Here is a 16,005-nt window from a genome sequence, read left to right as displayed (position 1 = left end):
GTCAACACTTCCTTGGTCACAGTTATTTGTTGGAGATCCAGACTCCTTCACACTAAAAATATATTATCTGAACTTCAAAATGAATAACTTGTCCTTTCCTTTTAGACTGACCGAGTCTTTCCATGCTCCAAATTGTCGTCTCCGAACTACAATTTTGCTGACACTACTGAGTTTGTAACTCGATTGTACGCTATTCATGCGAAATTTGTTATAAACACGTTATATGAATTTTATATATGAAAGTTATATTGACTTGAAATTATTTCATAATTCATTTATATAATTCAAAATCAACTTTGTTTCTTTCTTAAAATATTAAAGTATAAATCATATTATTTCTTATTGTTTTTTGTAAAATTTTATTTATGCAATAAAGGTAATATATATTTATAATTCCGCGAATGATCAATTAAAATTAAAGTTTATATAAAGTTATTGAATGTTGTGATATTTTATGTAAGTTATATAATGTTATGTGTTAATTGGTATACATTAAAAATTGTATCATATAAGAAAATTATCTATAACTATAAATAAATTCTATATATATATATATATATATATATATATATATATATCATTTATTTATTTGCTTACATATCAAACTTTGTAGAAAAGTTAAGGCACTTACTAATAAACTAATGTTGATTTTAAAATAATGATGTAGTAAATGAATGTTTTAAATATTAAATATTCCTTGATATTTAGTGTAAGTTAAACTTATTATATATATTTATGTATTAGAGATTACCTTACTTTATTTTCACCTTGCATCCATTTATTTTCCTGAAATTCTAATGGTTTTAATGAATAATTAATCTTTACAATTTGATTAAGGAATGTGGGAAAGAATGAAAAGAAAAAAATAATACTATTTAGATAATAAATAGTATTATTTTAAAAAATAATCATTAAAAAAGATAATAAATCACATAAATATATTAACATTAATATAAAAATAAAGAAATTATATAAATGACAGTATTTAGATAAATAGATAAAAAAATTGTACAAAAACAAAGGTGAATGAAAAAGAAATATGGTAAAAGCAAAAATAAAATACTAAAAAAGAAGAGGGAAAATTTTGAGAAAGAACAAAGTAGGATAGATATCTATTGAATTTTTGTTTAAATTAATAATTTTATTATTATTATGTTTAATTTTTAAGATAAAGTATCATGCAAGTTTGACACTTAAATATACCATTTTTTTATATTTTTAATAACATTAATTTCGATCATTATTTTTCAATATTAATTTAAATTATTTTCATTTTACTCTATGTATTTGGTAAGCATGTTGAAAAAACATTATTAAATGTTCTACTCCTTCATAATCCCTCGTATCAATTAAAATTATAACAGAAAATTTGTGTTGGAGAATTGCTGGAAATAATTGTTAATCTTTATGCCATTTTCCCCCTAAGAAAAGCTATATCATATCTCGGTGGAAGAAAGTGAATTGTCGTTNGTTGGTTGGACTCTGCATAGAGGCAGCATGTGAGAGCAAAGAAAGCGTTGAAAAATGGCGGATGCAGAGGCGCAGTCTCGATCGCTTACCTTCTCCTGTCGCCGATGCTCTCCTCCGCCGGCTCATCGCCCGTCGTCTCCTCTACCCTTCCCTCCTCGAGTACACTTACTCTCTCTATCCCTCATTTTCAACACAATCATGTTCCATTCACGTTTCTAATTTTTTCCTTCCTTGTTAGGGTTTTCAAACACAGCGCCGAAGAGGTTGACGTGAGGGACAACGGCTCCGTGGACGCGGAGTGGATGGCGTATTTGGGAGCTTTTCGTCACTTGCGCTACTTGAATCTCGCGGATTGTCATCGAATCACCACTTCGGCACTTTGGCCAATTACAGGTGTCGTATCTATCCTCATTCTTCTCACTTATTCTGGCTGTCACTTTTTACAAGATGGCTCAGTCGTGGTGCTTAATTGGTTTTAGGAATGAATACTCTTCAGGAGTTGGATCTGTCTAGGTGCTTCAAGGTTAACGATGCCGGGATTAGCCATCTTCTCTCCGTTCCTAATCTGGAGAAGTTGCGCATTTCAGAAACTGGCGTCACTGCCAAAGGAGTCAAGCTTCTTGCCTCTCTTGAAAACTTGTCTCTTCTCGACTTAGGTGGCTTGCCCGTAGATGACGTGTCGTTAACTTCGTTACAGGTATTGTGTTTTCCTCTTTGATGCTAGTGTATTCGATAATCAGCGCTATACGTCAGTGATTTTTTACTCCATCAATTTATGTTGAAATTATTGTTTCTTTTCATTGTAATTGTATAATATTTATGGAATTTGTTATGCTGCTAGATGAACATGATAATTAGGCGCACTTCAAGAGTTGGATTTTGTTGGATGCTATAACTGTGTGAATTCTGACGCTACTGTTAATGAATCCTTTTATAACTAGTGAGACATTGTTTACTTCATCCTTGATTGTTATTTCTAAGATTATTTTTGTTTACACCGTTGGTCTTGTTCTGCTTCTAAATCAGTTAGAAAATCTTGCCAAAATCGTTATTTATTGCTTTCTATTGGTGCTGATTAGATATGGTTTTGTATTTAATTGGGGTTCAGTTTAGCCCTATTTTTCAATGATCTGGATTTGGGCTGTAATGGATTGCTGTAAGCAGCACTTTGTTGGATGTCAGCTTTTTTCCGAATCACTTGCTTGAATTCGCCATTAGACATTATTGTTTGTTTCAGTCGGGGATTCACTGTATTAGCTTTTTGGAATGTGCATGTGTTTATGCGTGTAAACACTTCTGTGTGTTTGCTTGATTTTGTGTTCTGTTCTCAAGTTGTAAAAATGGTCTTATAAATATGTGTATTTATTTTTTTATGACCTGTACCGTTTCGCTTCACCCTCCTCCTAGGTACTGAAAAGGCTACAATATATTGATCTTTGGGGTAGTAAAATATCAAATAAAGGTGCAGCTGTTCTCAATGTGTTCCCAAAGTTGACCTATCTAAATCTTGCTTGGACCAGTGTCACAAAATTGCCCACACTATCATCTCTTGAATGCCTGGACATGAGTAACTGTACTATTGATTCTATACTTGAAGATGATAAATCTCCTTTGGCAAAGCTTATTTTCTCTGGGGCTACATTCCTGAATGAATCTGGAGTCTTCTCGTATGCAAATACAAATCTGGTATCCTTTTTGGATGTAGCCCATACCAGCCTGCATGAATTCTTCTTCTTAAGTAAAATGAAAGTAATAGAACACCTCAATCTCAGCTCATGCATGATGGGGGACGATTCAGTTGAAATGGTTGCATGTGTTGGTGCTAACTTGAAAAGTCTGAATCTAAGTGGTACCAGGGTTAGTTCTGCTGGATTAGGGATTTTAGCTGGACATGTTCCCAACCTTGAAATTCTATCATTATCTCAGACACCATTGGATGACACTGGCATCTCATTTATCAGTATGATGCCTTCATTAAAGGATGTTGACCTGAGCAATACATACATTAAAGGTATTTGATCAGTTGACATAGTTCTTTCTAATATGATTTATAAATTTGTGTGCATTACCTGTGGTGGCAGATATAGGCTGTACTCTGGTTAAATCCTACCATTTTTGCAGCCTATTGATTGATCCCTTTTACTTTACCATTGGGCTGCTGCTTACCAGGAACTTCTTTGCAAGACTAACATGTGTTTGTTAATTTATTTGTCGTCCATTTCCTTTACTTCTTTTTTGGGAAGCACAAAAAGATGCGTGCTTGCAGTATGTTTTGGATTAACATTTATTTAATTTCTGATCTTGATGTTGATTTGAAACCCTACTAAGAGTAAATCGTATATTATGCCAGATATTCAACATCTCCTGTTTGGTTTCATCAACATGTGTAGGACAACTCAGTTTCCAATATTTTGTCTTAATCAAGTTACGTTGTAGAATAATGTGTCTTTTGTTGGTGCACTGCACACTAGATTTAAATAGCTATTTTCTATCCTAGAAATCAAGGGTTGATATTATTAAGGAGCCACTTGTTTGAGAAAATGTTATTGCTTTCAATTTTAATCACAAAAAGGCCATTTGTTTGAGAAAATGTCCTAGAAATTGTATCTTTAATTACTTTGTTTTCATTTTACTTACTATTTTCGAAAGTTTGTAAAGGAAACAGTGTAAACAAAAAACCAATAAAGGTTTTTCACAAATTTCTATACAAACCTTTGAAAGCAGGTTACAAGTTGAAAATACGGTTCCCTTTTCATAATTAAAAGTGAAATAGAAAAACATTTTTTAAACCAAATGCTCCCTAATAAGCTACAACTATAGCAACGAGATGCATTTCTTATAAAGAAAATTAGGTGGTTGACTTATGCTGAATGATTTTACACTATATTCTAATTCAAATGTCATACTGAGATTGGAATATTTATTGGACTGTAAATGTGGGGTTTGGTAGTGGTAAAGCTTTGGGCAAAAATGGCTATTGGGATAAAACCTCCCTTGTAATTTGCTAGTATTACTCCCCGGGACCCTTTGGAGGATGAGGGCCATCGAGTCCAGCCCAAGACTGTATGTCCCAGCACGATTCACTTATTCCATGAGGCAAGTCAATGGTGCAATTGGAATAGCTTCTCATTATTTCCTAGGTTTTTAGTTGTGGAGGGAAAATGTCGGGAGATGTGTGGTTATTTGTTACATTCACAGCATGTGAAGTGGATGAGGCTCGCATGCTATTTTGGCCTTTCCTTAGGCCTGAGAGGGTGTATCTTCAAGGAAGAGGAGCGCCACTCTGTTATCGTTTTTAACCAGTTTTATTACTTACACATAATTTCAACACGAAAAATCCCTCTGTTATATTGTAGTAAGTGAACCTAAACGGTATTTTTAAGGCCTTTTTGGTTTGAGGAAACCTTTTCTATTTTCACATATAACTACCAAAATGTGACTTTGTTCTCCGTATATTTCTGGTTTTTAGAGATTGTTAAAATAAACAGTGAAAATAAACTATCATTTTCATAACTTACTAACAAATATTTTAAAAGAGGAAATAGAATGAAACTGATTTGACATTTTTGTAATTGTTTGTGCAAAGACAACTGAAAAAAAAAAATTCTTAAACTGAAATTGCCCTTAATTTCTCGGATAGAAAATGTCCTCAATTTGCTATCTTTGCTAGTGCCTTGAATAATTGTTCACTTTGTTTCCAAGGGTTCACTTTTACTTCTTATTAAGCATTCAGTTAATGCTATAGTGGATCATTTCGATATAGCAAATTGTGATTTTCTTGTCTATTTGTCTATTTTACTGTTCGAACTGTCTACATTTTGTTTGTATTATTGCATCTCTCATATCATTTATATCTCCATTTTCTGCTTCTGGTTTAAAAATTGTCTTTTGGGCTTACCTTCTGTATTTGCGACTAGGTTTTCTACACCCAGGAAAGATTGATGTGGACTCCCCACTCTCACTGATGGCTTTGCAAAATCTTAAATTAGAAAGGTTGAATTTGGAGCATACGCAAGTTAGGGATGAAGCTTTATACCCCTTGTCAAGCTTCTTAGAGCTGAGATATTTATCACTTAAAAGTGCTTCTCTTGCAGACGTCTCGCTTTACTATTTATCGTCAATTCCAAAATTGACAAATCTTAGTGTTTGTGATGCGGTATTGACAAATTATGGGATTGATATATTTAAGGCTCCTGAAACTCTGAAACTGCTGGACCTCAGAGGTTGTTGGCTCTTAACAGAAGACATTATCTTGTCATTCTGTAGACGTCATCCACAAGTTGAAGTCATACATGAACTTGGTACAGTATATCCTTTTAATAAAAATGGTCCTCATCATTCCTCTCCATCTCGATCAACTTCTAGGACTTTGCAAATGGCTAAGAAGAAAGATCAAGCTCCGGTATTACCGTATCTTGCAGGTAATTTCTATTTACCTTCTAATCTTTAAGTTTCTAGCTTTATATGACTATCTAATTGATTTGTTTTCATTTATTTTTTACTTAGATCAAAGATTAAAGTATAGCAGGGATGAGTTACTTGCATTGCAGTTTGCGTCCTTGCCTCCTGCATCTAGTAGTGAGAGTAGCAATTCAACATTTGAGAAACAATTGGACTGAATGGTGAAATCTCCCTTTATATAATTGTTTGCACTGATGGCATTGGTAATTTGTGTTCATTTTCTTGTTTTTCTTAGTCGTAGCCAATTTTATAATATTACTTGCTTTGCTTTTATTTTAAATTATGATATCCTCCTCCTATTTATGCTGGGTATGCGCATTTCTGTTGCTTTGCAGGCGAGGGTATGTGATATGAACAGAGAGGATTAATAGCCCGAGTCCGATGTAGTTCATTTGTTCATAATTCGAATGCACATGGTCAAAGAAGAATCATGTTTCTGTTAGAGAAATCGAATGTGATGGTGAGCCTTGGTTCCAACTTACCATGGCTTACATGTAGATATGCAACGTGGATTAAGAAAGGTTTAGTGATATTATTGTGTGTTTTGGCTGACACGTGCCTTTTGTATTGGGGTGCAGAGTGGACACGTGGGATGTTGGGAAGGATTGCTTCTACTTAGTAGTTTCTGCAGGCTCCCAAGTATAGAAGATTGCAGTCATCAGGATGGTGTTGCTTCAGACAAATCGTTAACTACGCACTAGATCACTCCATGACACTTTGTGATGGTTTGTACTAATTATGATAAATCTGAAGGGTGGACAATTTCAAGGTGTCTTGCTCGTGTTTTTATTTGATTTCTCATATAAATATGTAGAAGCAGCCTGTTCCCTCGGTGTCTATTGTTCCTATATAGGGTACTCGGGTAGGAGAAGTACTACACTGTGGGAGTTAGTTGTATGAGAAGGAACACTATATACAGAAATTGGCACTTAAGTTTGTGTTTTCATCGTACTCAGCCAATCACAATTCACAGTTATTCGTAAAATTCTATGCTTTTATTAAGCAATCAGATCGAGGACAGGCTGGAATGGCAGCTAATTGAGGAAGGGATCAAACGATGCCATTGTAAGTTATGCTAACTATATCATTTTCAATAACTCAATCGCCTTTTTTATTGAATGTAATTTTTATTATTTTACTGTATAGTTAAAATTACATATTATCATGATTGTGTTAAAATTTTGTAGAAATGAATAACAATAAGATGGTAATCAAAATTGTAAATATTTGTGTGCGTGTTAATTTTGACAGATGTAAATAGCGTCTTAAATAATTTTATATTGATATAATGTTTTAAGCATGATCTAGATAGGAACAATCTAATTGAGTTTTAAGAATAGAATATCTAGTTAAAAGTTATTATTCTATTGACAGAAAGGTAAAAGCAAGTCTTTTTTGCCAATCCTTCTGATGGAGTTATTTAGCAATGAAGTGGAATGTATGTATTTCTAGAATCAACAAATACCCTTCTCGTGGTAGTCCAGTTCTATTTTTTTTGTTTTTAGTCTTTAACGATACTTCTTTTTGCCGTAGCACTTGTGGATCGATATTACATCAACAAAAGAATCAATTGAATCTAATGGAATTTATAGACATCAAGTAGAAGTTTTCACGAAAATAGGAAACACAAGTTCAGGCGACTAAACCATCTATATTTACAGCAGAGGAGACTTCTACTTTTTAACATTTGATGAAAATTTTAATTCAGAAACAGTTGTAGCTAGATTTACTAGTTTCTTATATATTCAATGGATAATTAAATTGCCAGTTCTAATGTTTTTATATATAATTTTTATACACTATGAACCCTAAAATTGGATGTTATTAGTATCAAGCACAAATGAACAATCTGCCCAGAAGAACAAGATAATATGCACAAATAGACACAAATCAACAAGATAAAGAAAGCCATAATTCTTAGAGGAATTGATCAGTGGATAACAATGCACAAAAGTCAACGTAAACTGTAACGAGTAGTCTGTTGATTCCTGCAACTACGGAAAACGATTTCGAAAAGTTTTTTATAGGGTGGAGGGAGAAATTTGATGGGTGTAAGAAGCAATGGGCTAACAAGTATTGACCTAAAGGTTAACAATTTTGGGCTAATTGATTGGGCTGATGTAGGCCCAACAATCTCTAAATAAATATTGTAAAAAACTACAAATCAAATAAAATATTACAAGAGAAATTCATAGTCTACTATTAGGCTAATATGAAACCATTGTCAACTACACAAAATGTCTGTTTGTTCCTTGACGCCAAAAGATTATGAACACAATTTAACTCAATTGTATACTTATATATTATTGGTCGACTTAATAATACGTTAAATAATTTTTTTACGTTTTAAATAAAACATATATAGTTTATTTTTTTAGTGTAAATAATGTAGAAATTTATAACATTAAATACTATGTCCAATCAACTGAAGTAGATTCCACTCCTTCAACTATATATGTACTTTAACAATTTATTTAAACAAAATAAGATACTTCTTCCACACCAAATCTTCTAGGTATTAAAATATGGTCCTGCTAAGTAGTGATAAGTACATTGTTTAAAAATAATTAATAAATATTAAGTTTTACATAAGTTTATAATTAAATATGATACTAAATAAATTCTGATTTAAGTAATTATTAATGTAGTTTTATTTTATTTAAAGAAAAAAAATGTTCATAAATGTTATACAGCTGTAATTGATAATTTATTTTTGATACATATAAAAACTGTTAAAAAATAATTAAATAATCAAATAATTTTAATGACGATTTCCTTTCGTTTGTCTTTCATTTTTAAATGTTGCTAAAGACTTAAATTAATGGAGAAAACTTTCATATTTTAAGCTTCTCATTTTAAATTTTTACCAAAAATCAATTTCAAATTACAGAAAGATATTTTTGTTTGCTTCGTGGTATAAAAACATTTTATATCTATTGGTGAAAGAAAAAATTAATAAATCTAATATATTAACTTTTTAATTATGATTCAATCATTAAATTTAGCTTTTGTATTGAGTATAATAAATGTAACTAATGATTTATTAATTTATTCATATTCATTACATGTAATTTTTTGTAATTTGTGAATACGTCTTATTTTAAATTTATATAAGATGTCACTTGAATATAATTTAAATTGCAATAATAAAATATGACAAAACTCATTCATATCATTGATGCTAAAAATCATACTATTAAATTAGATATAACGTTCGCACTAGAAGTTGATCAGCGTGACATAAGTTCAGAATGGATAATTAAAATCAACGGGTTTTTTTTTAATATATAATTAAAACATGCTCAATATTGTATGATAGGGAATATGGAAAATTTTCATATTGAAAAAATCTAGTTGATATTGTATTAGAGAAGCAATAACTATTATTCATGGTTAACATGAATAATTTAACAATTTCAAATATAAATTTATCTATCTAAACATATTTTTCCAGCTTATGATTTGAGCAGCTATCCATGCATATTATTTGCAATCTATATGAATAATAATCTACACAACCACGAAAAGGGAAAGCAAGTGCAATCACATGAATAAACTAAATTGTCTTCGTCTCGTTGGCTCCAAAAGCATATCTCAAGCATTGGATTTGTTGCTTTCGTTCAGTGTTTTATACATGTCGTCAATGGTATTCTGTGCACAGAAATATTGTAGTCAATACTAAAACAAAAACCTAAATGCATTAGTTCTGAGATTAAATTCCTGTATAACAAAGTAAGGAGAAAAGAAAACCATCATGCATTCCATTTGAAGTTCTATGATACTGAATAAATCCATGAGAATTTGTACCTGATAGTATTTAAGCAGTTCTGGTCTTTTCTTCTTAAATGTCGGAGTCATAAGGCCACGTTCCATGTCAAATGGAACTGGGTCAAGATGAACTGCTTTAATAAACTCAAAACCTTTTAACTGACAAAAACAAATAATATCAGCTTCGTATAATGCTTCAACAAATGTATGTACCAATAAACACACAGAGAATAAAGTAGAATCAAAATTTATTCGTACTTAAAAATATATATTGTATAATATAAAGAATAGAGAAATGTTAATAGACCTTCTTTTCTTTTGCAAGCTTGACGAGCTCTCCAATTACGTAAGTTTTTGTTCTCGAATCTTCACAGACAGAATCAAAGTCTGCAGTTATATGATTTTCTTCTGCCCATTTTTCAATTGCTTGCTTGTTGGGGTTAACAATAGCAACTAAGTATGACTCAAAACTATTTCCATAAATCCATATCTGAAATAAAGCCGCAAAAAGAATTAACATCTATATGATTCTATATGCATGGAATGAAAAGAAACTTAAATTAAAACTTCTATTTATATATTTACACTAAACTAAACATTTTAATATCATTCACAAATCCATATGCTACAACAAAACAACATTTTTCAAGACTTTTTTGGGAAAATAGTTTAACAAAAAGATAAGTTTTCAGAGGACATACAGAATCAACGACAGAAGCTTGAACATAAATGTTCTCCAGATGTTCAACAGCAACATATTCTCCTTGTGAAAGCTTGAATATATTTTTTTTCCTATCAATAATTTTCATGGCTCCATTTGGTTGCCACTCCCCAATGTCACCTGTTTAGATAGATCATTCATGAATAAAATGTGGCCATGCAACTCATATAGTAGCAAAGATTGATTATCTGAAACAGGGACAAATGAACCTGTGTGGAACCAGCCATTGGTCATGACCTCTTTGGTTAGGTCTTCACGTTTGTAGTACCCTTTGAACACTGTACTTCCCCTCACACATATTTCTCCTCTTGGTGGGTCTCCAAGTGCATCGTATCCCATTTCAGGAATAGATTCTAGGCACACATCCACAAATGGTACAGGAGGCCCCACTGTGCCAAGCATGTCCTTTTCGTTTGGTAATGACACAAAGGTTCCCGCACAGGTTTCAGTTAGACCTATTTTAATTTCAGCAGAAACGCATTAATAAGTCCATGCTCTCACAACACATGCAGTCATGCAAACAGAAGATTAAATGCATCAATACTTGACATACATATTTATACCACAAAATTCATATCAACACATGCACAAAATTGGAGTGGCAAGAGATCAGAGTAACTTTCACAGCATTTATTCATAAATTTGTCTACATTTGAATAAACATGTTTTTTTCTTAAGTTATAAGTGTTGTGAATAAGTGGGTATTACAAAAGTCACGGTAGTAGAAAATTACCTTAGATCACATACTCTCAAGAGGTTTATATATCAATACAATGCTTACACTTCCAAAAATAGGTAACAAAAACGATGGGTCTTGTACTCATGAAGTTGTGGACCTTATTTAATAAGATGGTCTCTTTTACCTTGATTGAAGTTAACCTATACTATTGAATTTGATCCTCAATTGCAAGTTAGTTTATTCTTTTACATTATGTACAATGTTCTTTACTATATGATTGGTGCATGTTGCAATTGATAATTCCACTTGGAGAAGTTTTGACTCTAGATTTGAGGACTAGATAATGTTTGCTCCATTTTTGACTCTAGATTTTAGGACTGGACAATGTTTGCTGCATTGATTATTACATTTTATTTTCCATTTGTTGATTAAAGAGGATCTTTATTCCTCCAATTTCCATGAATGTTTTATCCTCTTCATCCAAATGAACTTTTTACTTTGTAAAAAATATTCAGAAAAATATAGTATGTCACGAACAAGATTAATTGAAATTAAATAAAAGCATACCATATCCTTGTAGGATATGAGCACAAGTCACCACCCGCAGATAACCTTCCACATGTTTGGATAGAGGTGCTGCTCCAGACAAAATAATACGTACCCTTCCCCCTAAACCTTGCTTTACCTGATCAAGTTACAAAAATATACTATATTAGTCAGCAATTTGGTTGCACTTGTTGTTCATAACAAAGGAGTGTGGAATTAAACTTAATATTGTTGCATCACCTTATTAAATACAATTTTGTCAAATAGTGGAGATGCTTCCTCGTGATTTCGCCCTTTACCTAAGCTATGCAACTTGCTACAAAAACAAAAAAGATTATTACCATAATCTTATAATTTATGGCAAGTGATCACAGTAATTTTTATATTCAACCTAATGAAAATCCAAATGAGCTTTTCTGTGTGAAATGATTTAGGATAGGAACAGTCGAACATCTCATGTTTTGTGCAAGATAGCAGTGACATATAAAAAACATAGTTACTTACTATGAGTAGGCGAAATTGAACACTGTCTGTTTCATGAAGCCCCCTGTAGAAATCTTCTGATTCAAACCTGTTTATCAAATTGAGGATAGGAAATACTGTTCAAAAAGATTAATAACAGGAGAAAAAGGAATTAACGAAAAAGACTACTCCAATAACTAACAAATAATTTAGAAAGTATGTCATTCCTGAATTCTACAACACATGATTTTAGAAGGATCACTAAATTGTCAACAACGGGAAAAACTTACCATTGTATACTCTGTCAAGTACACGGGGAACTGCAACGAAAATGGTTGGCTTTAGCTCCCCAATGTCTTCTAGTAACAATTTGACATCCTGCAATCATTGCACAAATCGTGTTTACATATCAAAGGCAAAGTTTGACTTTTCTCAGCATAAAGTTAAATCTAAAGCTCAACAATCATATCAAGCCTTCATTCAGTGATGAAATATTTGACATATACTCACTCCACGCCAGAAACCTATTGAGGCACCATGCATTATCATTGCCTCCTCAATGACCCTATCAAAGATATGTGCAAGAGGAAGGTATGATAGGTATACATCTTTGTCACTCAACTGCAAGCAGGAAAATGGATGACAGTTAGGAAGGACAAAGAAAGGATACATAAAAATATTGATTATCCTTTTAAACGAATACATTTTTAAAGAACTCATTAAAAGGCCAACACTAGCTTACTTTCTCATTGCAGCTCATCAGAACTTTGTCAATCCCAGCTAAAAGTGTGATAATGCTTTCATTGGTTATCAATACACCCTTAGGGTCACCAGTAGTTCCGCTGGTATACATTATTGTACATACATCACTTTTCTTTTTCTCAGGAAGATCAAAAGTCTGATCATGACCCTGCTCTAGACATCAAAAATTTGCATGAGGATTGAGAAAAACAACCACTAAATATTCTTTCGCCTATGCACCTACATTTTTTGAACTGGATTTTACATTTACAAGAAAATATTCCTTTTTTTATCATTCAAAATAATGACAGACACAGGAATATAATACTTTTTACTGTGTTTTCAGAGTAATTCCAGATACTCCTTCTATAACTACTTGGCAGTATCTGCAATCACTCTTGCATGCTATTTTCAATGAAATTTTACAGCTAAATAGTAAGAGAAAGATTAACTATTAGTCAAATGAATAACGCACCACTTTCAAAAAGTCTTCCCATGAATACATGGTCAATCCAAACTGTTCAACTTGTTGCCTTTGTTCAGGGGTAACATCTCCAAAACTCACAAGTGCTACAAATTAATAAATAAAGGTAATCATTTCTTTCCAAATATGTCAATATTTTAAGAATGAAAGTAGACAATAAAAAAAACACACTCTTGACATAGTTTGCTGCGTTTGGAAATGTCTTCAACAGCTGAAAAGTTTCAACAACAAATATAAATTAGGCTGGCTAGTAATAGAAATTTTTATTAGAGAATTCTTAATCCCTCGTAGCAATACTATAATATATGATTTGAATAGGCATAAACCTCGGGTATCTTCTTTTCTTCAACAAAAGCAATTGAGACCTCTGCATGGCTTATAATAAATTCCACAGCCCCAGACCCTAATAAGTCATACATGTGTATCAAACGTCAAAACCCATTACAATTACCATTTGAAAACTTCTAGATGATGGCAAATGTTCATGGTTAAAGAATCTATGGATATGGATTATTGATGTGTGTTCTATGATCAATGGGACATTCGAGTTTTGAATATAAACACTTCACCCCTAAAGGGCTTTCGTGTGAATAGTTGTGGATGCAAACAGCCACTCATGTTCCTCCACCCAATAGTTAGATTGTTTAGATGATTTGTCTTTGACAGTATTAAATCTTGTGTAATACTAAAACAAATTTCAGTAACCGGATGAGTCAATGCATCATCATTGTGAAGAAACATGATAAAGAAGCCTTGCACATACCCAAGGTATCATATAAAGGAACACAGAAAAGTCCATGAGCATTGCAGGCCTGCAATAATGTTGCAATGTGTCAGAAAATATTTCAAAGATATAAGCTAGTTTAGCAGCACTATAAACGGCATCTCGTAATTCAGAACACTAAATATAATAAACAGGAGTCATTGTTCAACAGAAGAAAGTCGTGTTTCAATAAAGAAAAAATTGGCTTGTTCTCCTTCATATTCAAAATCATAATAAACCAACTACAGTAATCATATCAACAATACAATAAAAAGTATTCGATGAAGAAAACAAACAAAGATCAAAGTACAAATTCAATAGAAATCTCTCCATAAAAGTATTAGTAGAAAGAGAAATTTTTAAAGAGAAAACACAACATAGAAGTAATGAAAGTCAAAATAAATTGTACCTGCATGCTCATAATCCATTTTGGGCTATTGGCACCATATATACCACATTTTACTCCCTGAAAATAGGCATTGTATAAAGGTATTCAGCTGAGTAAAAAAATAAAATATTGAAAGACTTCATGACCAAGTTATTAAAGACATAAAAGTTGTGAGAATCCAAAATATTGGAGTAAAGCATTAAAACACTAAAACAAGTTATAAAGAAAAACATGTGTTACTCACCTCCCCATAACCACAAGCACGAATGGAATTTCCAACCTTGACCACCATGTCGTACACCTCTTGGTAAGTTTGCCACTTGTACTTGCCAGGCTACAAAAGAGTGTGACAGAAGTGATAACACATTTTCACACTGACAAAAACAATAACAATGACAAAATTAACCAGAAAGACAGAGTTTACCTTCCCATCCACAATTTCACGAACACCAAGCATTGCCTTCGTAGGATATTTCTCCACCGACATCCTATACAAACACAAACAATTAAAAAATAAAAAAATAATCTCTCACTAAATGTAAATCTCATCCCCTCCAACCAAAGTTGTATAAATAAGATAAACTTCTCTATTCACCAATTGCTGCAGAAAAAAAACAAATATATATATATATATATATATATATATATATATATATATATATATATATATATATATATATATATATATATATATAAAATAGTACTGTAAAGATATTTACGCAGTGAATACATTAAAAATCAAACTAAATATAACTATTACAAAACCGAAAGATTTATTATATATTGAAGCATATAGGGAGTTGATTGTCATGGTTGTTGGTTTTTTGTTGTAATGAATATCCTCCTCCAAATGTGACTTAAACACTAATGTGACACATTGCTAGAAGGGACTAGTCTTTTTCACAAGATTCAAATCCGAACTGGTATATATAAATGTATGTTACATTATGCATAATTAAGGTGAAATAATAACAATAACTAATTATGATTATGGACATTGTGCTTCAAAAAAAAAAAAAAAAGTTGCAATGGGATTTGTGTATACCTAAAAATATCCCAGCATGTGTCGAGACCTTGTATGGGAGGAGGAGTTGGATCATTGCAGAAAACGCTACGGTAGACAGGACCCATTGATGGCCTTTCTTCTGTGCCCTCTTTCGCTTTCTCCACTTCTACGATTAACGTTTTTTCTGCCATCCCTCAATCAACAAAGAGATGGTCTCTTCTCTCTTTTCCTTTCTCTTTTCTCTTTTCTCTTTTCTCTTTTCTCTCGATGCCTTCTCAATTTCTAACCTTAATTCAAATCTATTATTGGTCATTCATTTCAGATCACTACACACTTTTTTCTCCGTTACCAAGCTAGTTAGTTACTCATTGCCGTCTATTTTTTCTATTTTCTTTTATTTCTCAATTTCGACATAAATTGCAGAAAGAAAATCATTTCAATGTGTAAGAAATTTTACAGAGTAAAATATAATGAATTGTTTACGATATTATGTAGAAATAACTTTTACCTTTGGAG

General features: G+C 32.1%; 2 protein-coding genes across 2 annotated transcripts; one reads left to right on the top strand and one right to left on the bottom strand.

Annotated features, from left to right (window-relative positions):
• Positions 1-1,480: 1,480 nt before the first annotated feature.
• On the top strand, positions 1,481-6,875 carry LOC148205415 (uncharacterized). The gene is made up of 8 exons (XM_088103199.1): positions 1,481-1,629; positions 1,709-1,863; positions 1,950-2,167; positions 2,878-3,481; positions 5,388-5,891; positions 5,977-6,134; positions 6,267-6,391; positions 6,510-6,875. The coding sequence occupies exons 1-6, from the start codon at positions 1,532-1,534 to the stop codon at positions 6,087-6,089; spliced, it is 1,692 nt and encodes a 563-aa protein (XP_087959325.1). The 5' UTR covers positions 1,481-1,531; the 3' UTR covers positions 6,090-6,134; positions 6,267-6,391; positions 6,510-6,875.
• Positions 6,876-9,263: 2,388 nt separating this feature from the next.
• On the bottom strand, positions 9,264-15,843 carry LOC148205414 (long chain acyl-CoA synthetase 4-like). The gene is made up of 19 exons (XM_088103194.1): positions 15,529-15,843; positions 14,908-14,971; positions 14,728-14,817; positions 14,505-14,561; positions 14,096-14,144; positions 13,659-13,735; positions 13,504-13,543; positions 13,324-13,418; positions 12,850-13,017; positions 12,618-12,728; positions 12,398-12,485; positions 12,150-12,216; positions 11,886-11,961; positions 11,667-11,784; positions 10,630-10,875; positions 10,401-10,540; positions 10,007-10,189; positions 9,739-9,858; positions 9,264-9,582 (listed from the first exon to the last, which is right to left on the bottom strand). Exons 1-19 carry the CDS (start codon positions 15,678-15,680, stop codon positions 9,526-9,528), a joined length of 1,998 nt encoding a protein of 665 aa, XP_087959320.1. The 5' UTR covers positions 15,681-15,843; the 3' UTR covers positions 9,264-9,525.
• Between the last annotated feature and the right edge of the window lie 162 nt (positions 15,844-16,005).

This window comes from Vigna umbellata, chromosome 1 (assembly GCF_029865625.1).
Source record: "Vigna umbellata cultivar VRB3 chromosome 1, Vumbellata_1.0, whole genome shotgun sequence".
In the NCBI taxonomy this organism is placed as follows: Eukaryota; Viridiplantae; Streptophyta; class Magnoliopsida; order Fabales; family Fabaceae; genus Vigna; species Vigna umbellata.
Note: the sequence above shows the minus strand (reverse complement) of the source record. Positions and strands in the feature narration are given on the sequence as shown.